Genomic DNA, 26,082 nt, shown 5'->3' with positions numbered 1-26,082 from the left:
TATGTCTAACTTAACCTACTGTCACAGGCTGGAGAATCCTTTATTTGTTGGTTTATTTTTGGTATATTGCAAAGCCCAATGTTCCGGGGCTATGTGTTTTCCAGACGGGCTACCAAAACGTAAGCCTGACGGCAGTGTGTGCAGTTTGCGCATATATCCATAATTCTGGTTGCCGCTTTCAAAAACAATCCCTCCCTCAGAAGCAGAAACTCATTAAATATGCCAATCTTATCCCATCCTAGGCATGGGCGTTAATTCCAAGTCTTCAGTGCGGCACACCCATCAAAACCAAGCGTTCAGGAGAGAGCCTCAAAACCAGTGTAGAAAATAGCCTATTACTTATTAGTTATGATGTTTTTTTTAATGTAAAAACCACACAAACATCATATAAGTTGACCTCAGACAACAGTATAATTTTTTTTTTTTTAAAGTCAGTTCATGACACCTTTAACTAATGAGACCTTGTAAAGTGTAACCTATTCTTTATAATTCTTTTGCACTTTTATCAATTTTGGATTAAAATGGTTGGCTATTTTTGTCAGTTATTAAAACTTAAAACTGTTAAACCTATTATAGTTTGACAACACTTTTTTTTTTGGCAACTTATTTCAATACCGTGATAATGACATATACCGTGATAGATACATTTTAATACATGAATCGAGATACACTAACGATGAATCGATTCATTGATCGTAAATTTAAAGAAGATTGATCGATCATGGAAATTTGTGTAAATTGACAAGCTAATTTTAATAGACAAAAACACACGCAAGTCCGACCCAAATGCAGCCGACAGAAATATAAACAAATAAGAAACACATTCGATTTCAATACATATTTTGTTATATTAATTAGATAGTGTTGTAAAAAGCATGACTTTTTGTATTAAAGCCGCACTTGGCTACTTTTGCTCTCGGGGTCCCCCTACAGTTTGGAAAAAATAATGTCCTCAACTACTGTCGTAAGATCTGTCATCCTACAACAGGGGATGCCATCGCGCGTGCATTTGTTGACATGACAACCCTGATAGCCCTGAACTAGTGATGCGTGGCTCGTCTCATAACCCGCGGACCCCGTATGTCTATTTAATGGTTCGCGGGTGCGCGGCGGGTTGTAAAAATATATACAGTGGTGCGGTGCGGGCCAAATAACTTCATAAAAGTGGCGCCGCGGGTCGGTGCAGCGCTAACAGGTCCCCTGAACACTGCAAGAGGAGTTCGAGTTCTTCTGGCGTCGCGTGTGAAATGTCTTCATCCCAGGTAACGTTACAGTCAGTGGCATATGCTTCAGCATGTCATATGAATATAATTTCATGGGTTTTATTTTTTTCAAACGCCAAATAATCACGATGCTCACGTTTACAAGCCAGCGTCATTATAGTAGTCTATTGGTTACCGTTTTACAGAATCTGTATGATACTTCAGTTCAATGTTTGAGTGGTAGCTCACCGTAACAAGCAGGACAGCATCGGTCGGGCACGCCTCCTTCAGCTCACGTTGACGAGCAAACGCTGGTCACATGTTGATCCTCGTCCTGCCTTTAATCCCATCACTTTTTCGTTTCCTCTTATTGCGTTCCTCCAACAAAACCTTTTCTTTCTTATGTGTCTGTGCTGCTTCGGACATGACTATATTATCTGACGAACAAAGTTGGGCTCGCACGTCCGAATTTAAGGAAGTATGGGTGTTGGTGGAAGTGACGTATATGCCGTAAAGCAGTCGAATTTTGTAGTTCTTTTTGTTCTCGGGTTACTACCCGAAACCCGAAGTTTAAAAGTACGATTAAAAATGATACAGACCCCATCAGGCTATGGCAGATGTGTCATTCAACCTATTGTAAGTCGATTTATCATCACAAGAGTCTTAAAAAATATATTATGAAGGTTGAAAAGTTACCTAGTGCACTCTAAAAAAAAAAGGTTCTTCAGTGGTTCTTCAGCGGTTCTTTAGGGTGGATAAGGTGCTATATAGCACCAATACCATATAAAGAACCTGTAAAGCCCCTGTGTGGTTCTTCAGCGGTTCTTCAGTGGTTCTTTGGGGTGGTTAAGGTGCTATATAGCACCACTGTCATAAAAAAAAAAAAGCCCCTCTAGGTTCTGTCTCTCTTTGAGTTTCTTAATTTAGTTGGGGAATTGATTACAAAACAACATTAAATAAAATAATAATATTCACATGAAGTTAACATGGTTCTCAACATTTTTGGCCCATAAAGGCCCCCAAATCAAATATATTTGAGCCCTCAAACACTTTTTGACCCCAGCAAAGTGATTCAAAACAGCTTTTTGCCATTGGTATTAAAAATTAAGCTAATGAATATGGGGCCTTCCCAACTTTTTAAAATTAAAACACAATAGATATTCAATACACACAAATTATAACAGTAGGCAGCTACCAAATCAAATCCACACTTGAACCATTTTCAAATCATCACCCATACATCGCTTATTAATAGCCAATACATTATAAATAAAAATTATAAAAAAACCTCTTGGAAAAAAAAATTCTCCGCTGAAAAACTGATTTCACTTTATCACACCACTATAAAATGTTATTTACAGCGCCAAAACAAAGTTATCTTAGTTATATTTTATTTAAGTATAATATTTTATACCTAATTTACTTTATTTTAATTTTATGTTTTGTTCATTTGTGTAGTCTAGCTTTAATAACATATTATGATGTCCGTATATTATATATATATATATATATATATATATATATATATATATATATATATATATATATATATATATATATAAGATATAAACGCGCCAATCAGATGTACGCTGTTTGTGCGCGAGCGGTCCTACTCGAGAAACTGGGTCATTGTGTCGTTGCTCGTTGGACCTTTGGAGCCGGCGTCGTCGTTATGAAGAGAGACTGAGGAGAAAGAATCTTGCCCAGGTGAGTGTCATACCTCCAACTGTCACATAAATATGCTATTAAAGTTGAGTTCCTTGTTAGGGGGACATTTTGTTGGTATTTTAAAATGTTGTACCGTGTTTTGAGTAATGTTAGCCGACTGTGTGGAGCCTGACCAACTGTGTTGACTAATTTAACTTAGTTAACTTAAGGATTTTTTTTTCGCAATAAACAAAGCGAATAACATCCTATTGACGCTCAAAAAGAAAAAGGATAATAATTTCTTACACTCGAGCCAGAGTTGCAGCAGTAACGTTTTAGTAACGTTAACGTTAAGTTATTTCAACCAAATACACTGAAACGCCTTTGGTGTAACGTCAACCGACAAAGCTCGAGAGACAGAGGGGGGTTTAAGTTAACGTTAAGGAGATACGGTTAGGGATATTTGTTGCTTAACTAACACTGAAGTGTAACGTTAAGTAATAATTAAGGATAACGTGGTCGTTCGTTTCGTGACCAACTATTTAATCTTTTTTTTTTTTTTTGAATCGCTGATAGAGATGACAGCCACGGTCCTAGAGGTGGGCTTTATATAACGTTAGCTGCACCGTTCCCATGGATACTGTGTCTAGTAACGTTAGTGAATATGAAATAAAAATAACATATGCACAACTTCTTAACTATTAAGTTAAAATTATAATGTAAGCATACTTATGTTAACCGTTTAAAGCTCAAATAATGTATTTAATCTTACATGCAAGAGGTGTAACATTACATAGTGTAAGGTTACGTCAAAGACTTCTATGCAAATGTAACTGGAATGGAAGCAAACAACAAATTCTTTAACGTTCCAGCTCTATTTATTTAGGCTATTTATCATTAGCTTAATTATTAACATTGGCCAATTTCATGTCATGAATATTTGCATGTAACTGTTAATGAATTGGTTTGAAGATCATTTTCAGTTAAGGCTGTGCATCATCAATGTCACGATACGATACACATCACGATATGGATCAATTTGTAATTACATTTCTTTTGAGCAGAGTTTAGTAATGTTAACAGTAATATCTGTTTATTGAATAACCAGTGCCAGTGTTTCTGTTATAACAGTTGTGATAACTGAAAAACTATTTAGTTTATGTCATTTAAAAAAAATTAAGAGTTAAATTAAATAAATTGTCACAAGAACAGCTTGGTTCAATATCGATTATTTTTGGCTACATAACAGGTATGCCACATGCATGGCAAATTTTCTCAAGGAATAGGATACACATCTCTTAACTGATGCTGTAAACTATGGGAGTCAGTTGAAGCCTACTATAATATTGAAGGTAAAATTGAACAGATTTGTACAAACTCTTAAATTACACAAGGATTTTTTAAAATAATAATAAAGTTAAAATATTTGCTAAACAAATGACATATTTCTACTCAAAGTTGTTTTTTAAAGTATAAACATTTAAATGGTGGCTGTCAAACAAACTTTCTCAATTCACATTTGGTGTAGCAGCAGAACTTTGGTGTCTGTTCATCTAAGACAAATTTTATTAATCTTTATAGATTCCTGTGTAAGTGTGTTTTGTATTTGTACCCACATTTGTACCAATTTCAATACCCCTATAGGTTGATGCAGGAGAAGATGAACAAAGTATTAGGGGACATCTAGAGAAGCTTCAACCAAACATAGAGCTCCCCAAAGAAAGGATGGTGTGGAAAATGTTTGTGTCCAACCATAGCACAGAGGAGACTCGTTTCAGACTGGTGAAAATGGTAAGTACAGTAGTGTGTTGATTGCCTCCTTATGTATGACTATTTTTTAATATGTCTTTTTTTACTTTAGCCAACAAATTCTTACACCGCTCTCTGTAATGGCACAGAGACCTTCAAGTTTCACGGAGTCCCCTTAAGGACAAGTTCAGGCGAAAGATTGACGACTGTGAAGATGGCAGGCTAAAAAAAGGTAATAAGGGTGGTGCTATAATTCAACAAAACAAGAAATTGGCTCTACCTACAGTTCTGTTGGTCTGGAGTGCATTTCCCGTATAACGAAGTAACGCAGGTGGTGGAGTAATAACTGCTTTTAATTAATTATTTTGAGATAGAATTCATGCTAGATCTTTTGCTATACATTATGGACATGGCACCTGAGGCCTAATTCTTATTTTTCTCAGTTATTTTGCTTCATTTCCTGATTCAATCAAAGGCTCTTTCTTACGTACTAGAGCGCGTCCGCACATGCGTACTCTTCAAAAAAGGTCATTTAATATGGCCTTATACATATACATAATACATAAAGGACATTTGTATGTATTCGAAAAAAGTCCCGGCTGAAACATTGTCCCTCACATCACCCCCTCTCCCTCTCATTTCTGGCAATGGGGGGAGGGGGAGATGAAAGGTAGGATGTTTGACCTGGGACTTTTTACTGCGCTGAGTACTTAGTGCTATTCCGCCATACATTATAGTTCTCCTTTTTAATCGGCTTAGAAAAGCACCACATTTTATTTTGTGTCACCATACTTGATCGTTCAGCTATTCGTGTAACTGTATTTAAATAGGGAAACCGTGGAGGTGTTTGGTGGCTTCTAACTTGATCTCTGTTTGGTACCATAGTGAATGAACTGGGCTTAGTGGGCTAAGCTAAATGCTATCAGATCGTCAGCGCGAGTCAGAGAGATTAAGTGCACGCACTCCGACGAGAGAGTTATGCGTCAACTCGTCTTAGTTAAGGGAATAACATAGTTTAATGTGAAAAAAGCGGTAAAGTATCCTTTTAAGTCCACGTCATGCAAACAAGAAACTATGCTTCTAACCAAAGGTCTAGAGCTGTCGTTCCAACAACACAAGTTTACGATGCAGTTTGCGAAAGTTCAACGATTTGGTGTTTTCCGACACCATCGTTCCAATGAACGATGTCGGTAACAACGGAACTTGCGACCATAGTTGGCTAACGATGGGGAAACGCACCCCGGATTGACTTGAAAATTAACATGCAGTTTCTTTTCTGGACCTGTTATGAAGTTTTATGTAGCATCATTTCTCAAAGCTAAAGTCTGAACATTCTGTTTTTGCTTCAAAAGAGAAAAATTATACAACCTAATTTTAACATCTTTGTTGGGATTGTGATTAAAATGCAGTGGTTGCCTATCATTTTAAATGGGTACAGACAGTTAAGGCAGATAGACTGGCAATACCAGATGAACTGGCAATCGCAATGTGCAAACACACAGTTTCTTCCTAAATGCTGTTTAACAGTAGCCTTGAAGTAGACGCACCCTTGCAGCAGCAAATCTAATTTGCAGCGAGTGTGGTCTATTAACTCATAAAATTGTGAACTGGAAAAAATAAACTCTGGTCAGGCCAATCACATTGGCCCTCATTTATCAAAAGTGCGTACACCAAATTTCCAGCGTACACCTTGCGTACACCCAAACCCACGGTGACTTTGAGATTTATCAATATGGACGTTGGCGTACGGCACGCTCAAATCCTACGCCAGCTAAGGAGGTGGTGTACGCACGTTTGAGTTAGTGGAAAAATGCGCAGAAAACAATTCCTAACACCACAAAACGCACTGACAAGATATGCTATATGACCCACTGTTAAAAACCACAACAACAACATTCAGTGTTTATTTTTGTGCAACATGAACGTCAATGTTTAATTTGTGTGACTTTACCAAAGCGTTTACCAAATTTGTAGGCATATGTATTCCTCCAGTCGCGAGCCTGCATGTGCGCTTTATCTGACGTTTCAGGCCCGCCTGGCCCGGCAGCTGCGCACGGACTGGGACTACAATGATTCAGACTGACAAAATAATAAAAATGATCTTCTTCTTTTAAATAATAATAAAATCAATAAAAACGACATTCTTCTTCTGAATAACAAGCGTCATTAAGAATAATAATCATAATAATAATAATAAGAATCTTACAAATTGTCATGTAATTATTAATGTGAATGAATGGTAGTACTCCACATCACATCATCATCACTATTGTACACCCCAATACATGTGCCGTAATACGAAATTAAATGCTAATTGTTTCAAAACGTGCTGTAAAATAATGCATTGTGATGGTAATTTATCATCCAAACATCTATTTAAACTGCTGGAGTGCACTTATCAACCTCCACACTATTAAGAGTACTCGTAATTTGGGTCCATATTTTGTTTTTGTAGGTGCCTTTAATCCCACTCTTTAAACTCCCAAATAAAACAATTTCATTTTTTTTTTTTTTCACTTCCCTGGTGATGGTCTCGATGGGCGCGGCTCAATCATCTCACTAGCTCAGTAGTCAGGGCACTGATCAGGGAGTCAGCCCATTGACTTATGTCCTAATCAGTGCCCTGACTAGTGGAGTAGTGAGATGATTGAGCGCACCCGATCTCCACGTCGGAGAAGTTTCGCTTCTTTGCCGTCTTCTGTTTGTCCATGACGTAAAATGAGGGCGTGGGAGAGGCGGAGACTTGAATATTTAGGGGCGTGTTATTCTAATGACGATCGTTTTCAGCCGCCGCATTTATCAAGGGCAAGTATTGCGTACACCTGAATTGCAGAGGTGCGCACAGTTTCATAAATCAGGCGGTGAGAGGAGTGTAAGCATAATCTTACGCCAACATATACACCAGATTCTACGCAAGATTGATAAATGAGGGCCATTGTGTTTAAAGTTGGTGGGCGGGCTTAACATAATGACGGCACTCCAGCAGATTTGCGGTCTTGTGTAGGTTCCGCATGCAACTTGTAAACAAAGAAGCTGGCGAACGGCGGTCTTTCAAATCGGCTTTGGCCGCGACTCTGGAAGATTTGGAGTTAAGCTTTTCTTTGAGGCTCTAGTCCATGAGTCCACTCTAGTTAGTGAGTTTACTCTCATCCCAGAGGACATTTCTGTGCCTATATAAAGCTAGCATATGTGTCTTGGCCACACACACATCGGCTCCAACCCCTGCACTGCCTTGACATCCCGAACTGCCTGCACCTTCATGGCTTCCAGAACCGCCTTCACCGTCATGACTTCCTGAACCGCCTGCCCCGCCATGATCTTCCAGAACCCCCTGCACTGCCATGGCTTCCTGAACCACCTGCACTGCCATGGCTTCCAGAACCGCCTGCACTGCCATGGCTTCCAGAACCACCTGCACCGCCATGATCTTCCTGAACCACCTGCACTGCCATGGCTTCCTGAACTGCCTGCACTGCCATGGCTTCCTGAACCACCTGCATCGCACCGCCATGATCTTCCAGAACCCCCTGCACTGCCATGGCTTCCTGAACCACCTGCATCGCACCGCCATGATCTTCCAGAACCCCCTGCACTGCCATGGCTTCCTGAACCACCTGCACCGCCATGGCTTCCTGAACCACCTGAACTGCCAACTGCGCCCTGGTCTCCAAATCAACCGGTCTTCCTGTACCATCCTTGAGACAACCTGCTCTGATGAACCATAATGAGTCCAGGATGCAGACGCCCTCAAACAACCCCAGCATTCCTCTTGTTCCACATCTACACTCACTCCTCATTATCACCATCGTTATCACTCATTAGCATACCCTACTTGCGCTCTCTCCACTCCACCATATTCTCTGGTTTCGACAAAGAGAAGCATCACAGACCAGGCCTGGTTTTGCACTAGAGTGCAAAATTATATTATATACTTTTATACTCACCTGAGAAACCTACCTTTTGTTCCTGACCTGTCATCTGTCTTATTTTTCTTGTGTTGTCTGCTTGGTTCTCCTACTAACCAGTCATCTACATCGCACACCACCTGCACAGAGAACACTGTGTCACCTGACATTCATCCATGCTTGTGTTGCATTCCCGATTTGTTCTCCTATCGTTGCAAAAAAGACTTGTTTCACTTACCTCCCATGTCTGTCCTCCTTTGTTCCCTGCAGGCAAAGAGGGGTATTGCAACTTGTCCCAATGTGCATGTGATGAATGCCTGTGTATTTGTACTAGTCAAATTAAGTATACTTTGAATGGCTGTGCGTTCGCCTAAGCGTACATATAAAAAACAAAATATACCTTGGGCATTAAACAGTAATGAAGGTTAAAACAAACAAAAAAAGTATTGGCTAAAAGCATCCCCCATGTTATGTTAATCTAATGATGTTATTTTGTTTAAAGGCCTACAGTTGGAACCAGCTATTTTGCTCTTGCCTGCACTGTTGAAGGATGACCCGAGGTTGCTGTTTGAAGTTGAGGTGAGCCTTGAACAGTTTACTAGTGTGTAAAGCACAATCTAATCAAAGCACTACCCTTATTACTTACACTCGCATTTTATTATGCAAATTATTTTAATTCAAACATTAGTTTTTTTGTTTGTTGGTCTCTTCAAACTATCTTGTTAAATTGAAGAGACAATTACATTCAATATAGAAATAAATATGAGAAGATGGTTAATGCTATTATTTCCTCTCCTCCAGGGCCATGCTCAGACCAGCCCTTCTGACATCCTAGCACCTAAAATGGTGCTTAAAGGCTGCAGGGAGGGTCATCCCCTGCAGTATGACCACATTTTACTCACTTTGGATGGCCAGGTAATCACTGAGGAGAGTGAGGAGATCTCAATGGCACTGGGGCCTACTCTTGTGTGTTGTGTTTGGAGTCCAGTATTCTACAGGAATCAAAAATACACTGACCTTTTTTGACTGTCGTTTTAAAATAAAAGGATGGAGCCGGACTTCCTGTCACCATAAAAGATGTGTAAAGTTCAATCTGTGACAAGATTTAAGTGATATATTCTCTCTTTTTTCCAGTTTTAGTTCCAGTATATGTATTGTTTTTAAAATCCTGAAGGACTTGCAAATGGCTTGAAAGCTTAAAGGGTTAGTTCACCCAAAAATTGATTCAAGCTGATAGAAGAGCAACTTTGACTGAAAAAGCCACTTGTTACAAATAAGGTATGCCGCAAAGCATTTGTGAAGCCACAACACGCACAACCTTGAGGCGGATGGGCTACAACAGCAGAAGACCCCACCGGGTACCACCCATTTCCACTACAAATAGGAAAAAGAGGGTACAATTTGCACAAGCTCACCAAAATTGGACAGGTGAAGACTGGGAAACGAACAACATTAGGGTAAGTAATTAATGACAGAATTTTCATTTTTCGGTGAACTAACCCTTTAACTCTGATTGCAAATGGTTGTATAAGCAGTTTTATTGTATATAATAAGCTATTAGAAATTAGTTAATATGAATGCATGAGTGTATGTATCATACATCTGTATGTAGAATGAATTCAAATGGTGAAAAGTAATCATAAGAGGTCTATAATACCTGTAGAAGGGTGTACAACTACTGTCTTTGAGTAGACTTTAGGCCGGGGACACACTGCAAGCATGCCGTGAGCGTCTCGGCTGCGTGGTGTGTCCGTTTTTATTTCGGCTCCCGTGTTAACCGGTTAGCGCTTGCATACTGCCTGCGTCAGCCGCGCGGCTCACGCGCGGTCCGAGCCGCGCGGAAAACGGAAAACGCGTGCATGCTTCAAATAGAAAAGACGTCTATTTTTCACGCGACATGCGAGCGTGTTGGAAGCGTTTCTAGGCAAAATAGCATAGGAAAAGATGTTTATATGCCATTTTGACACGAATACATATTAATAAATGACATTTTCATGTTTGAAAGTCTTTAGGTTAACATAAATGCAGATATAGGCCTACTTGTAATAATAAAAAACAACATAATTATCGATTTTGAAATATTAAACCTGTCAATACAGAACGAAATATTCTGTAGCCTATTTTGCCGTCAATACCATATGTATGGTCAAAAGGCTACTTCTGACGTTGTCTTTGCTGTATCAATAGGCAATATATTTATATTTAACCTGAAGAATAGGGCTTCCCAGCAGCAGCAGCGCCGCGTCAGACACGCTTCTAGTGTGCAAAGACAGAGAAAACGCCAGGCAGCCGCCCCGCGGCTGACATGCAGCAGAAACGCCACGCTTGCAGTGTGTCTCCGGCCTTAGGGTTCTATATTCTCTCTCGCTTTCTTCCAGTGTTCCAGTTTTGTATTTATTTTTTTCAGTTTGCATGTGATTGTATTAAAGTTTTTGAGCAATTCCACTCACTCATTAATCTGTTACAAACTCTCAAAATTTTCCAAATAAAAAATGTTTGTAAAAAACAAAACAGGTCTCTTTTTCAAAAATGTACATATTTCAAGTGTGTTGCATTTTTTATGTGTGTAGGTATATTGTAATGTTTATGTATAGTCCCTGACTTGTCAGCACTGATTTTATTTGCTACTAAGATTAATCAATTAAATGGTTTTGAAAGTGTAATTTACTTTGTTTCTCAGAAAGCATTTAATACAGTATTTTAAATCTTTAAAACCACAATTTGGTAAGAATTATCATTTACCTTTTAAGTAAAAGTTGTAATTAAGAAGCTTATTGACATCAGAAGCGTATCTGACATGATAATGGACCCTACTATCTAAAAAAAACTATATATATAAAAAAAAACAATATATGGCACCTCTAATTTGACAAATGTGCTAGAAAGCTACTTGATGAATAGGTGCTATATAGCACCGAAAAATGTTCTTCTGATTATGAACCAAAGAACCACTCCTGGTGCTATATGGCACCCCTAATGGTTCTATATAGCACCATTTGACAAAGGTGCTATATAGCACCTTTAAAGATAGGTGCTATATAGCACCGAAAAAGGTTCTTCTGATTATGAACCAAAGAACCACTCCTGGTGCTATATGGCACCCCTAATGGTTCTATATAGCACCATTTGACAAAGGTGCTATATAGCACCTTTAAAGATAGGTGCTATATAGCACTGAAAAAGGTTCCCCTATGATTACGAGCCAAAGAACCATTTTTAGTGCAATATAGCACCATTTTTGTTTAGAGTGTGCTGCTTTAATATGAAATGGTAACACTTTATAATAAGATTCCATTTTTAAATTGGAATTAGGTTATAGCTAAAGAAACACATTTGACCTGTAGTATTTTCTGGATAAAGTATGTTCTGTATAATTACTTCTGTTTAAAAATATAGAAAATTGCATAAGTTTTGCCAATTGGTGATTGTGTGTTAATTGCACATTTGAAGCTTGTCCTTATTTGTTCAATCTTTCCAGTTTGAAGCTTGGGATGATGATAAAGTATTCATTAGAACAGAGGAGAAACCTGCCACAACCTTGTATGGGATTAACAATTTTAGACTGAATTATTCAGGATGAATTCATCCGAGAATTCCTTTCTTTTTCGGCTTTATAAATAACTTACATATATGGTAATAAATAATGACATCACTGGCGTCAGTAAAGAAACTTGGTGCACACTAAAGAAATAGAAAATCCATTTTGTTTTTGTTTTATTTTGAAAGATCAAACAACTCAGTTAGTCTGTTGGAGAGATCTTTTCTATAGAAGAACAATGTTATCACACTATTTAAAAGGAGAAAAAAAATGTAACGTCATTGTGTCCCCTTAGTTATTCACGATTTGGATTACAAGGTTGGGGCATGTTGAGATTTAGTTGTAAACACATTTGAGGTCAAATGAAAACCAGCGTGCACAGCGTTAACTGCAAGCTGTAAACATCATGGTGTCACAGGTCTGCAGAAGCACGAGATCAACTAATTTGTCAGCGAGTTGTCTCATTCAGAGCCATTAAGTTGCAACAGAATAATGAAAATCTGAAATAACATGCATCACTAAATGTTAAAAAAAACAACACTAGTTTTTCTTTCATTTCTGGCGAAACTCAGACTGACATCATAAGTAGCCTATGCACACAAATACACTTTCTTGAGGCAATAGTTGGAGGAGTCTGCTCTAGCTTTGAGAAACATGACACTGTCTCATGAGTAAAGGTCATGACTCTAGTACATGGGGCAGAAGGGAATTAGTGCAGACAATTAGGTGAAGTTAGCGGTCATATCACAGACACCTACAATTTCTTTGTGACATTTTGGAAAAGTAGACTAATTAGAGGGAGAAGCAGCCAATCCATTCGCTTGGCAGAAGATGAATTACATTAAATAATCCTGCAACATTTAAAAGGCCCGTTGTGCCAAGCAGGGTGGGGGGCAAGAGACGTAGGAATGGAGTGGTGCGAGTCTTAATGAACGCCACCTGTGCGCCATACTGGTCTCAAATACCACAGAAGAGCTCTAGGATAAAAGGAGGAGTGATGACACTGGAAGATGAGAGAGGACCATGCCTGGACTTTGTTGTTTTTATGTTTTAATCTATGCGCTAGTTGTCCGTGAGGGGCTTTTTTTTGTTGGATGTTTATTGTGTGATTAAAGTTACGTTTATTGTTTGCTGGTTCCCGCCTCCTTCTTTACTGAGCCGTTGTTGCACTGGTGAAGGGGATTGCAGTGCTGAGGCGGTCGGGCAGCACAAAGTAGCGGTAACTGCCAGTGGCTGCCCGAGGCGGTGGTGCTGGAGTGCCTTACTAGAGCAAAGAGGGGCGGCTGCCATCCATGAGGGGGCAGAGGAATCGCCGCTGTTTGCCTTAGGCCAGAGCCTGCTGCTGTTTGCCATCATGGGGAGGAGCAGGGAATGGGGAGTTTGGTGCCAGACAGCCAAAGCTGGAGGTGTCGTCGCCGTCCACTAGGGGGCAGAGTCAGAAGCTGTCCACCGTGGTACCATCGCAAGCAGCTGGTTAGGGGCCGAGTGGGAGTGTGTACGGGGAACCGGAACAAAATTACTTTTTCTTCTCTCCCCTCTGTTCCATCTCATCCTTACTACTACTACTACTACTACTACTACTACTACCAGTGCCGTTTCTAGGCATAGGCAAACTAGGCGGTCGCCTAGGGCGCCAACAGCTGAGGGGCGCCAGTGAGCCCCCGCCCCAACAAGATTTTTTAGTTATTTCATATATATTTTATTATTAATATTTTGTACTTTTGGTATTTCAAGGCATTATGATTAGTTGCGATTATTGGAGTGAAGTCGCCATGGTGATAGTGGCGCTGCTGTAATGAAATGAGATCATGTAGAGGGCGGCAGGGAACGTCGTCATCCGTGGCGTTGTAACGCTTGTGTCCAAGTGAAAAATGCGGATAGCTCACTTAATGTAACTGGAGTGGATGCAAACACGGAGGCGATTAACATCAAACAGATCGCACTTTATTCCCGCTGAACTCTCCTCACAAACTCCATTTCCGTCTACAGCATTACTTAAGGGGGGGGTAACATATGAATCTTGCCTAGGGTGCCAGAAAGGCTAGAAACGGCCCTGACTACTACTACTATACTACTAATAATAATAATAATTATATTTTACATAGCGCCTTTCCAGAGCTCAAAGTCCTTAATGAGTCTTTCTGTTTCTTTTTCTTCACCTCATCGGTTCTTACCCCCCAGTGATGTTGGCACATTGATGCAGTCGCATTCTGTCATTAATTACTAACCTCATGCTGTTCGACACCCGTAAGACCTCTGTTCATCTTCAGAACACAAATTGAAGATATTTTTGTTGAAATCCGATGGCTCAGAAAAGCCTCTATTGGCCACAATGTCATTTCCTCTCAAGACCCATAAAAGGCACTAAAGACATCATTACAAAGTCCATCTCACTACACTGTAAAAAAATATTTAGAACAAAAGTTACCTGGTTGCCTTAAAATTTTGAGTTCATTGAAATTAATTTTTTTAGTTATTGCAATGAACATTTTTTGAGATTCGACAACCTTTATTAAAATATTATTAAAAGATTTTGTAAGCATATTGGGTAATTGTGTGTGTTTTATTTCTGATGACACAGTAAAACATGCCAAATAGTGCTATTTTCATGATTTATCAAATTTTTTATGTGGTTCACATACAATAATATTTGGAGTTTCTATTTATTAAACAAATTTCCTTCATTGTATCAACTCAAATTTTTAATTTCAATAAACTCAAAATTTTAAGGCAACCAGGTTACATACTTTTTTAAGTTAAACCAACAAAAAACATTTTTTTTTTACAGTGTACAGTGGTTCTACAATAATTTTATGAAGCGACGAGAGTAGATTTTGTGCGCAAGTTTTTTTAATAACGACTTATACAGTGATGGCCGATTTCAAAACACGTGTTCCTGACGCCTCGGAACTTAATGAATCAGCTATCGAGTCAAGATTCTGATCGGGTGTCAAACCGCCAAACTGCTGGAATCACATGACTTTGGTAGTCCGATCGCTGATTCGATAATGGTTCGAAGCTTCACAGAGCAGTGTTTTGAAATCGGCAACATATAAGTAATTATTTTGGTTTCTTTTTCCACACAAAAACTATTCACTTCACTTCGTAAAATTATTGTAGAGCCACTGTAGTGAGATGGACTTTGTAACAACGTCTTTAGTGCCTTTTATGGGTCTTGAGAGAGGAAATTACATTGTGGCCAATAGAGGCCTTTCTGAAGCCATCGGATTTCAACAAAAATATTTGATTTCCGAAGATGAACAAAGGTTTACGGGTGCTGCACGACATGAGGGTAAGTAATTAATGACAGAATTTTAATTTTTGGGGTGAACTAACCCTATAACTCTGAAGCATGTGCACCTGAATGTGTGACACGTGCAGCAAACAGCCAATCACACAAAACACAGAGATCAGTTTGCTTCTAGCGAGAGAAACGGCACAATTCACTTCTCTTCTGAAGATTCATTATTATGAAATTAAACAAGGAAGGAGCAAACACTGCTGCTTCAGCCAAAGTTTGAGAAGGCAGCTGACATAAAATATCTGACTATATAGATGTGAATCAAATAAATATGAATTTATCAATTACCCTATATGGTTACACTTTATTTTGATAGTCCACTTTAGACATTCTACTAACTATAAGTAACTTTGCAACTACATGTCAGCTATCTCCCATTAGAGTATAAGTAGACTGTCAGTAGACTGGTAGGTTATGGTTAGGTGTTAGGGTTCGGGTTAGTAGAATAAGTTGAATTGTAGTTGCCAATTTAGTCAGTAGAATGTCTGTTGGGGGACCGACAAAATAAAGTTGTAGTAAATATTAACAGTCTACAAATACTCTAATGACAGTTAGTTGACATGTAGTTACAAAGTTACTTATAGTTAGTAGAAGGTCTAAAGTGGACTATCAAAATAAAGTGTTACCAAATATATCAAATAAATATGGATTGTTTAAAAGCATTATTATATTTATACTAATTTAACAGCAAAGTTTAATATAACTCAATTAATATATTCTATTTATATGAATATATAATATGAATTAAAAGTAATAATAATTATATAGCTTTGGCATGGACTTCCCTATTCTAAGAATTAGAAAGATTATTAAAACTTTATAGTAAGTTCCAATGAAATCAAAATGGACAATTCAAATTCAAATGGAATATTGCAGTATTTATTATATATAATTTTTCCGACATCATTATATTTACTTCTCTCCCCTGATGAATGGCATGAGGGTAGGACAACCTTTCACTCATATGCGATCACAACAATAGAAATCAGTAATGAATTGATGGACCAGATGTCCGGAAAGGCATTTCATTTGGGCAACTTCCGTTTCATGCTTTTTTTAATAATAATAATAAATTACATTTATATATCGCTTTTTCTAGGGACTCAAAGCGCTTTACATAGAAGGTGGAATCTCCTTAACCTCCACCAATGTGCAGCATCCACCTGGATGATGCGACGGCAGCCATTTTGCGCCAGAACACCCGCCACACACCAGCTGATTGGTGGAGAGGAGACAGAGTGATTAAGCCAATCATTATATGGGGATGATTAGGAGGCCATGATGGACAGGGGCCAATGGGCAAATTTGGCCAGGATGCCGGGGTTACACCCCTACTCTTTATCGAAGGACATCCTGGGATTTTTAATGACCACAAAGAGTCAGGACCTCGATTTAACGTCTCATCCGAAGGACGGTGCTCATTGACAGTATCGTGTCCCCATCACCATACTGGGGTGTTAGGACCACAGGGTGAGCACCCCCTGCTGGCCTCCCTAACACCTCTACCAGCAGCTACTGGTTTTCCCATTTGGTCTCAGACCCAGGTACTGACCAGGCTCAGCCCTGCTTAGCTTCAGTGGGAAACCAGTCTTGGGCTACAGGGTGATAAGGCTGCTGGCCAAATAATTTTATGGTTTTAAATGGTTTTAATAATTTGCACATGATTATAACAAAATAGATCAAATTAAGATTTGATCAAAGAAAGCAAGATTTGTATCAAGGGTGAAATTTTGAAAGAACAGTTTCTGTGGAAAGAAATGATCACATTTGAAATGTCATTTACACCTACCGCCAGTGCTGCAGAACAATTTAAACCGTGAAAGACAACGTTTTCTGCAACCCTGCACCATCCTGCTGTATCTCTGCTGGCTCCATTTTAGCTTCATGAATAATAGAGAGCACTTTTCTATGCAGCACAATTCACATGCTCAGTTTCACCCCAAGATTTTGCTCAGAGCAATGTTTAAGCTGGCCAACCACCTGCAATTTAGACGCCTCCTGATAAAGAAGAAGAAAAAAAAAAAGCTGCAGCCCTTAACAATGAAGCCTTCCCCTTACCTATCACACATATTGGACAGGACAGAGCGCAGATGAGGGTTAATTGGCATCACGCTGTCTCTTGCCTTCTGTCACCAGCCCCAATTATAGCAGCATGGCTGCTTTTCTCTCAACCTGAGGGGCCTCCAGCCGGAAAACTCAGTTCCACTGCATGCACCACTAGAGACCAGGCTTCCTCCACACTGCCACAAGGCCAATTTAGCATGGCCGTGCCGGCAGAGAATACTCTTGATGAAATATATATATGATCTTCCTCAAACATGTATTGTTCCGCACTAGTGTTTCTTATCAGACTATACCCCCCTTGACATTCTCCAAACTTAGCAAGAACGAGACAGGAACGCAGCTCACCAGAGCTTAAAGATGCAGGTTGCTCTGTTCTTTCACCCTTTGCTCCCTTTCATGTTGTCCTTCCCAGGCCCGCATTAAGAACACATAGGGCCCTGGGGCTATAACAAACCCAAGAGCCCCCTTTCATAGTAGCCTTGGTGCCACAAAGTTTTCTACTGCATGCATAATTCGTATTTATAATTGAAATGATATCTTTAACAAAAAGATACATTGTATTTTATCTTTATATAAAACATAAAAATATACCAGGCTACAACATATTATATAAAAAGCGTGAATGCATTAACGCCAGATATGAAGTCAAAGTAGATATGAGGTTTCCAGAAACAGCAACAACTTTTGAGCACACGACTGCCTTAAGGAGTTAACTTTAAATAATTTCATCATTAGAATGTCTTCTTCCTGTGCCGAGAAAAGGAAAATCATCAAGGCTGGACCCCACATTTCCCCATTAATGTTTTGCTGGGGTGAAATAAATTTGAATATATATTTGGACAATATATATAAGGACAGAAACAAAAATTATAGATACGTTTTACTGTAAAAAATGTGTTTAACAACATTAATCAAGGCTCGATTATTTAATTCATATTTTTAAAGCGATTAGCATATGGCTTTGTATCAGTAGAAACCCTGGAGTATATTCGAATGATTGTGCTCCTCCCTCCTCATAATCCCCCTGAGACCTGAGAGATCGCGTCAAACTGCCAAACTGCTGAAATCACGTGACATTGGCGACCCGAATCATCGATCGATTCACTGATTCATGAACCGTTTGAATTTTTTTGGAGGAACATGGAAGAGAAGACAATGCTGAATAAAGTCATAGTTTTTGATATTTTTGGACCAAAATGTATTTTCAATGCTTCAAGAGATTCTAATCAACCAACTAACGTCACATATGGACTACTTTGATGATGTTTTATTAGCTTTCTGGACATGGACAGTAAAGTGTGCATAGACTGCATATGCTCTTGGACTAAAATATAAAATATCTTAAACTGTGTTCCGAAGATGAACAGAGGTCTTACGGGTGTGGAACGACATTGGGGTGAGTCATTAATGACATAAATTTCATTTTTGGATGAACTAACCCTTTAAGCTTCCAAAGGCATGAACTGAAAATGCACCAGACTGAACATGCGCTGTGAATCTATCCCGTGAGTTTGGTCGCGTTTACCTCAGCTGTCATGACAAGAGCTGATTACAATACAAAATCCAGGCTATTAATGAAAAACATCTTAAACACTATTAAACAACCTCTATAAAAGGGACTTGTTTGTGCTTATATTACCCAATTTTTAATGTAGCTTAAGGCTAAGTAACTACATGGTTTTTATAGTGGTGGCCAGAGGCGGACATAGTGGAGTATTTTTACTTTCTACTTAAGTACATTTTTTAAGTATATACTTAATCAGTGTTTTTTTTTCCCCAGAAAACTTTTACTTCACTACATCCCAAAGCATAATATATAATGTCATACTTTTTTACTGCACTACATTTCAGCTGTTTTTTACCTTTAACTCTTAATTACATTAAACGTATAGTACTTTCTTACTTCTACTCAAGTATAATTTTAATTACTTTTACTTGAGTAAAAGTATAAAGCACTACATTTTTTTTTAATGATATTCAATTTGACATGCAGTGCAGGAAAAAAAATACATTATGTTTTGAAATGTTGTGAAGTAAAAGTTTTCCAAAGAAGAACACAGATAATGTACATATACTTTAAAAATAAAATTACCTGGAAAGTAAAAATACTCCACTAGCCTACTGTCCGCCTCTGGTGGTGACATTGTGTGTTGAAAAGCTTGTAATTACCATTGTGTAGTTTACCTCGACATCTCGGAGCTAGTCGATTTGATTTTAGTTAGGTTCACCAGAGAGTCTTTAATGTTTACCCGGGTGTGGAACGACATCAGGGTGAGCAATTAATGACATCACTTTAATTTTTGGGTGAACGAACCCTTTAATATATGGATGTTGTGGGGTTTTGGCAAATGGCCTAACAGAAGAAATTTAGGTACTCCCGATGGCCAGACTCCACAGCCAATCTCTTGCTCAGGCCTTGGGGCTTCAGCCCCGCATTGTTAATGTGGCCCTAAAGTGCTTTAGAAACAACGCTGAGAGTAACACCATCTCCCCTACAAAGTCTGTCAGAGCAGAAACATGTCAATTTATGTAGGCCTATGTGAACTGGAGGCTTATTTTAGAGGACAGTATGCTATTTGATTATGCACTAGGCCTGTCAGATCATTTAGGGCACATATTTATAACAGTCACTCAAGGTATTGCAAATATGCTGTCTAAACTCACTAAACCAAACCACCAAGAACATTTTATAGAATTACTCACTCAAGACACTTAAACAAAAAAACATGATAATAGTATAATATATACATATATATATATATATATATATATATATATATATATATAAATAAATGCAAGTAAAGTATGCCTTTTATATTTGATTGTACAGCATGACAATTGTCTTTAAATTATAGTTTTGGTTGATGCAATACGACACTGGTGGGTGTTAAACATTTTTTTTTTCTTCTTCTGTCTATTAACTTGCGCAAATTAATTGTTCACCCCAAGACCTGTAATGTGTGCTAACAAAGTAAATATGGTCACATTTGATTTCATGAGGACTTTATACCTTTTTTTTTTTTTTAAGACTTAAGCATTTTAATTAATAGTAAAATTCCATCAAATTGAATGGTTTCTGTTTTATTACTCTACAGTTTACAGGGAATAAAATGCAAAGAATAATTATAAAAAGTTCTTATTGCTAGTTTAAAGATTGCTGGCCCACTTTGGCTGAATGTGTTCGATATGTAGGATTCATGAAAAGTGGGTGACCTTTAACCTTCAGTAATAATACTCAAATTCATTACATTCACTGGTTATTTTATACTTGACATGTATGATCTACTTTTGTGTCATTAGGAAATTCAATAAATAAATACGATTTGTTTCTCTTTTTAAATATTTACAGAGGTAAGCTCAACCCGTTAGTGACATCATAATCAGGTGTAATAGGGAGGAAAGATCCATTTTTAAATTGAAAGGGCTGACATTACACGTACATTATAATTCTTAAGTACTGATATCGTTTTGCACAGACCATGTGCGCCCTCTATCTGTGAATGCTGGAATAAATCATGTGCATGATTTGCTGACCTTGAGACGCTTGCTTGGAAAAGTGCAAAAGACACCAGAAAATAAAAAACTAAAAATGCATATAAGAGGCAAAGAAATTATGCAGTTTTTGTAGTTATATTATAGTAATGTTTTATTTTACAGAGAAAAGAATTTGATTTTGACATTTCAAATGTGAATAATGTATAGCCCACTCAAACATAAGACAGTTCTTCAGTGATGATGCTTCTGCTTAAACTGCAGCCCACAGTATCCACAAGTGCCAACTTTGGTATCCTTGTCCTGTGAAAAGGTTGAATTAATTAATGCACGATGCAATAATAAATGTTACATGCAACATGAAGACAGACTTAGTTTCTCTAAACATTTAGTTAGTTCAACTGAATAAAGCATTTCAAAAACGTGAACCATGCTATTAAGTTGAGTAATAAGTCACCTATTCATCTAAAAAATCTTTTTAGCAACTTTGAAAAGCAATGCGAAAGGGTGTGGGGCGCTACTTTCACCCCAAAACAAAATTAAGCAACTAGTTTTAAGCATGAAGGGCCTTTCCGCAAGAAGGTTTGATGGACATTTCAACAAAGTAATTTTGTTGTTTAAGATCATGTGATCCTGGGAAGCACATAATTCATTTTCAGTTAAAGGCACAATATGTAAGATTTTTGGATTAAACTATCCAAAAACCACTAGAATAATGTTACATATTTGGTTGACTTTTGTATTTATATTATCCCAAATGTTTCCAAGAATGTTTAAATCCAGAGAAATAAGCAACTTTAAGTAACTTTTTAAATGTGTTTTTCATTGTTACATAGCTACACAGTCTTATTGTCTAAATCTCGTTTTCATGAAATTACTGAGTACCATGTTTTACCACGCCTAGTATCGATCTAGCTTACTGCAGTGTGCAACAAGTGTCTCATAGTAGCTGCCAAGCAAATGGACAGAGAAGCATTATAACATAACTTTCAACTAGTGTTGTCACGATACCAAAATTATGACTTCGATACGATATCAGACTAAAATATCGATATATCGATACTAAATCAATACCACAGTAAAATAAATAAAAAAATAAGATGCTTAATATGACAACAGAACTTATTATTCATTGTTATTTTTTACTAAAAATTCATGTGGCCAGCATGTTCCTTAGGGTTGGGCATCGTTTTGATTTGAACAATTATTGATCAATTACTATTAAAATTATCTCACAAATTTTTGCCATCTCAATGTATTTTTTACAATGGGGTAATTGTGTTGCAATAGCTTACACACAGCACAAGAAAGCTTGATTTCGAATGGTAAATTGAATTTAAAAAGACGAGTAAACATTAATAAAATAAGAACAAATAAACAGATTACAAACAATAGCATAAATAAATGCAATAGAATAGAAGATACAAATTAAACAGACTGCTTTATTTTTTCAGGTAAGTCTAACATTCAGATAAGAAACTGAATTTAAAAAATGCATAGTAATTACATTTAAAACAACATTGGATAATGTTCTTTGTAAAAAAATTCAATAGCGTACAGATGAAACTATTAAAGTTACACAAGTTGATCAGTCAAGAGCATAGACCGTAAAAAAATAAGAGAGCAGTTGATCGTTTGTCTTTTTGTAGTTTGAATAGCAAATGACTGCGGCCCCTTTAAGACTAACAGACGCATGGATCCTAAACACTGTTCCTGTTACTCGTTCTTCCTGAACTGTTTGCGACTGTGTTTACGTTAATACTCTTCCAGATGTGCACTGATAATTCTTTGAGTGTATTTGACCAATAATAAGCTGGAAAAGGAAGCAAATGTTTGCACTTGTATCATGTCAGAGGCGGCTTTATTACGGTAGGCTATGTGTGTGTGCGCTTTAGATGTGTAGCACGAAATCTGCGGGGATTAGTAGAATTAATTTATGTGCAATCCCGCGCGAAATTCAGACCGATCACACACTAACACTAACACACTGTCATGAGGAAAAAGTCCAGCAGAACGCGCGTTCGCCCGCTTCGCCGTGCTCAGAGGTTAACCGGGCTGAGTGAGAATATGCCGGTGTGTGTGTGTCAACTCGCTGACGGTCAGAGAGGAGAGCGCAGCTGATATCGATACTGTAAAAACTGAGAATCGTATCGTTTCAGATATTCCAGTATCGATATATATCGAAATATCGATATTTTTGACAACACTACTTTCAACACACTCAAATGTATCTAATATGACAAAACAGTGCTGTGTACGCATGGCTGGAAAAGGCGGCATAATAAAAGCTCAGTGAAATCTGCCCATCATCAAGCTACGCCTTTGTAATTACATATTGTGCCTTTATATTGTTTGAGATTTTTCCTGAGAGCAAAACTCAAAGTGAAAAATTCCAAACAGGTAACCTTCTAATTCATTCACTTTCAGACACAGTTCTTTTATATAATACATGTTTACCAAGTTGATGTAAACTTTGGGGTGTCCGAGAGCCCCTCCGCCTCCATCACAGGACACCACTCTTGACTCTATGTTTGACACTGGTTCTTCTGCAACCAAGTTGATTGCAAAGTTCTCATTCACCTGCACCAAAGAGTAAAACGGGTGAACAAACTAAGACAATATTTTTCATTAGAAAAGAGTTGTACAGTGTTGAAACTGTTACGAGGCTCTATAAATAGTTTTTTTTTTTACCTCTTTTTTCCTACCAATGAATCTAGCTCTTCTCACATCATTTTCGTCATAGACCTGGAACAAAGAAGAAATCACTCCAGTTCCACTTCCATCATAATACTGACATATTCAGTCAATATTACTATACTGTCATCATTCAGGTGGCAATAAATGCACAAAACACTGCAGAACCAATTATTCTCAACATAGTCAAGTCTCACAACAAATGCTTATGGTTTTATTATAGTAAATGTATAACCATGTTTTTTTTTCGGCAGACTGATTACCATTTTGTATAACCACAATTTTACTACAAATACCACGGTTAATCTAGTGTAGCAAAATCATTGTTAATTTGTGGCTACCATATTAACTACCGCAACCATGATTTTTGTTTTATTTATAGTAAAATCATGGTTACTTTTTTGATAAACAGACGCAGGGCTCTCAAGTTTTGAACTGAGTTCAGAGTGAGATTTCGGCCGTGGCGGCAGCAACGGGGTTTGGCTGGGTACGGGGGTCTGATATGAAAAATTACACATTCGTACAAATAAAAAAAAATGCATTTAATTAGTGTGTGTGTGTGTGTGTGTGTGTGTGTGTGTGTGTGTGTGTGTGTGTGTGTGTGTGTGTGTGTGTGTGTGTGTGTGTGTGTGAGAGAGAGAGAGATCACTTTTTCCTCTCTTTATGACAGCTCTTTGGTTGCCCTAGGCGAGATGGAGTTTTGCATTTTCAATTCCACATTGAATTTTGCTACATTCATTGCGGGATATATAATCAAAATGCAATCGCAAGTATCTTAAATAGAAGTTTAAATGCAATTTAGAAAAATAACATTTAAATAATCATTTTGCTACAATTTTTGCTTGAACATGTTAAACACATCTAATTATTTCTGTAATACCTTTAAATTTTAATTTTGCAACTTATACAAAGTATTACAATATACAATTTATGTTTAAATTATATGTTTAAACTAGTGTAGGAAATAGCAAATGTAAATTATATTATTCAATTTGAATTATCATTTTGTTCCAAATGTTGCACACATGGTATGGAAAATGTAAATTTAAATACTGAAATGCATTGCCATTTTGCATATTGCATTGCAAATTTTATATCGCTACACTTCAACTTCCAAAAATAGGGGTGAGCACGAATATATTCGATTTGTAATTAATATTCGAAAAATAAAAATAAAATTGAAATTTTACTATAGGCTATTGCTTCGCTGGCCGTAAATGCATTGAATCCATTATAAATCCCTATAAATCTCGCAGTTATAACTAAATCCACTGGGCGGTGCTGTGGAGCGTGTTAATAACTGGACTGTATTTGATCAATGTCGGCTGCCTCGTGATGTTTGGAATTACTAGATGAAAATGATCTTACAAAATGGAGTTACTTTTAATAAATTAATTAAAGAAAGTGAGTTAAAAAAAAAATCCCATCCAAACACCAGTCGATGAGGACAGCTGTCCATCACCGCATTCACGAGTGCAGAAGAGCACAGATGTTCACTGAGTTAGAGCACAATAACATACGATAGCAAAATGCAATTCATGCAAATCATGATTGAGCGTCCTTTAAGTTTTGTTGAGGGATTAAGAACAGAAAACACAAAGTGCTGTCAGAAACTTAACTTAACACCGTTATCTTTGTGTCTCTGCGTCTGTCGGGGCTTCTAGTTGCCAACGTACTTCAGCGAGCATTTGATCCAATGAGCGAGGCCGTGGCGTGAATCACAGAATGTGACGTTGGAATCAGAACGTAAACGTTCTTGGGTGGAGGGAATATCTATATCTTACCCAGATACAGCAAATCTATTTTATGATTGGCTGTTCGGTCTCTATTTTTATTAGATTAACTGGTGCGTGGCAGGGCCGTCAGGGAACTCGCTTGATTCCTCTAATAGCACGCGCAAATTAGTGTGTGTTACCCTGGCGATTTCTCTGCGTGAGAAATACATGGTGTGGCGTGTGAGCGTGTGAACGGGTTGAAATGCGTGTGTCTCACGCCCAATGCGTGAGACTTGAGAGCCCTGCAGACGTGCTGTGTAGTTACTATTTTAAAGACGTTAAAGCGGTGTCTTACCTGTCCTGTGTGAGTAACTTTTTCACCATAATTAGAAACCGGTACACTGTATTGCTGGACTGGAACTACAGATAACCTAATTCCATTGAGCAAAGCCTTTGCATTTTTACCGAAGGACAAGATCCTTGGAAGGGTGGCTGCCATGTTTGCCTGTAATCACTACCCATCAGCCTTTGCTCTGCTGTGTGTATGAAAACGCTTTATGCTTCTCTGCTGACCCCTGCTGGTCAATGGCAACTCAATTCATTTGTATTTCTTTTGATTCGTGAGTTTAAACTCATTTAAACTCAACATTTCCCATTTTCCCAACAGATTATATAAATATATGTATACAATTCACTCGTTATTTTATATTGCAAAACAACCCAACAAAACCTCTATATTCATCAATGAGTGTACTGCGCATGCGTGCGTTCTGAC

At 37.9% G+C, this 26,082-nt stretch overlaps 1 protein-coding gene and 1 long non-coding RNA gene across 3 annotated transcripts; one reads left to right on the top strand and one right to left on the bottom strand.

The window, feature by feature from the left end:
• Nucleotides 1-2,892: 2,892 nt before the first annotated feature.
• Nucleotides 2,893-10,943, top strand: LOC137047799 (uncharacterized). Of its 2 annotated transcripts, none has more exons than XR_010899246.1 (5): nt 2,893-2,909; nt 4,494-4,640; nt 4,711-4,830; nt 9,006-9,082; nt 9,305-10,943. It is a non-coding gene; the product is annotated as an uncharacterized lncRNA (long non-coding RNA). The 2 variants fall into 2 exon arrangements; XR_010899245.1 differs by lacking the exon at nt 2,893-2,909 and adding an exon at nt 3,129-4,201.
• Nucleotides 10,944-21,034: 10,091 nt separating this feature from the next.
• ndufs6 (NADH:ubiquinone oxidoreductase subunit S6) lies at nt 21,035-25,854 on the bottom strand. Its single transcript, XM_067425788.1, has 4 exons — nt 25,663-25,854; nt 23,590-23,643; nt 23,356-23,478; nt 21,035-21,201 (listed from the first exon to the last, which is right to left on the bottom strand). Exons 1-4 carry the CDS (start codon nt 25,804-25,806, stop codon nt 21,133-21,135), a joined length of 390 nt encoding a protein of 129 aa, XP_067281889.1. The 5' UTR covers nt 25,807-25,854; the 3' UTR covers nt 21,035-21,132.
• Between the last annotated feature and the right edge of the window lie 228 nt (nt 25,855-26,082).

Source organism: Pseudorasbora parva, chromosome 19, assembly GCF_024679245.1.
Source record: "Pseudorasbora parva isolate DD20220531a chromosome 19, ASM2467924v1, whole genome shotgun sequence".
Lineage (NCBI taxonomy): Eukaryota > Metazoa > Chordata > Actinopteri > Cypriniformes > Gobionidae > Pseudorasbora > Pseudorasbora parva.
Note: the sequence above shows the minus strand (reverse complement) of the source record. Positions and strands in the feature narration are given on the sequence as shown.

Bases quoted from the DNA above. Each gene is read 5' to 3' on its own strand.
- ndufs6 (XM_067425788.1), bottom strand. From the start codon at position 25,806: ATGGCAGCCACCCTTCCAAGGATCTTGTCCTTCGGTAAAAATGCAAAG. The intron at 23,644-25,662 runs GTAAGACACCGC...TCTTTGTTCCAG, and splicing joins AAGTTACTCACACAGGACAG to GTCTATGACGAAAATGATGT. The intron at 21,202-23,355 runs GTAAACATGTAT...ACCTTTTCACAG, and splicing joins CCAAAGTTTACATCAACTTG to GACAAGGATACCAAAGTTGG.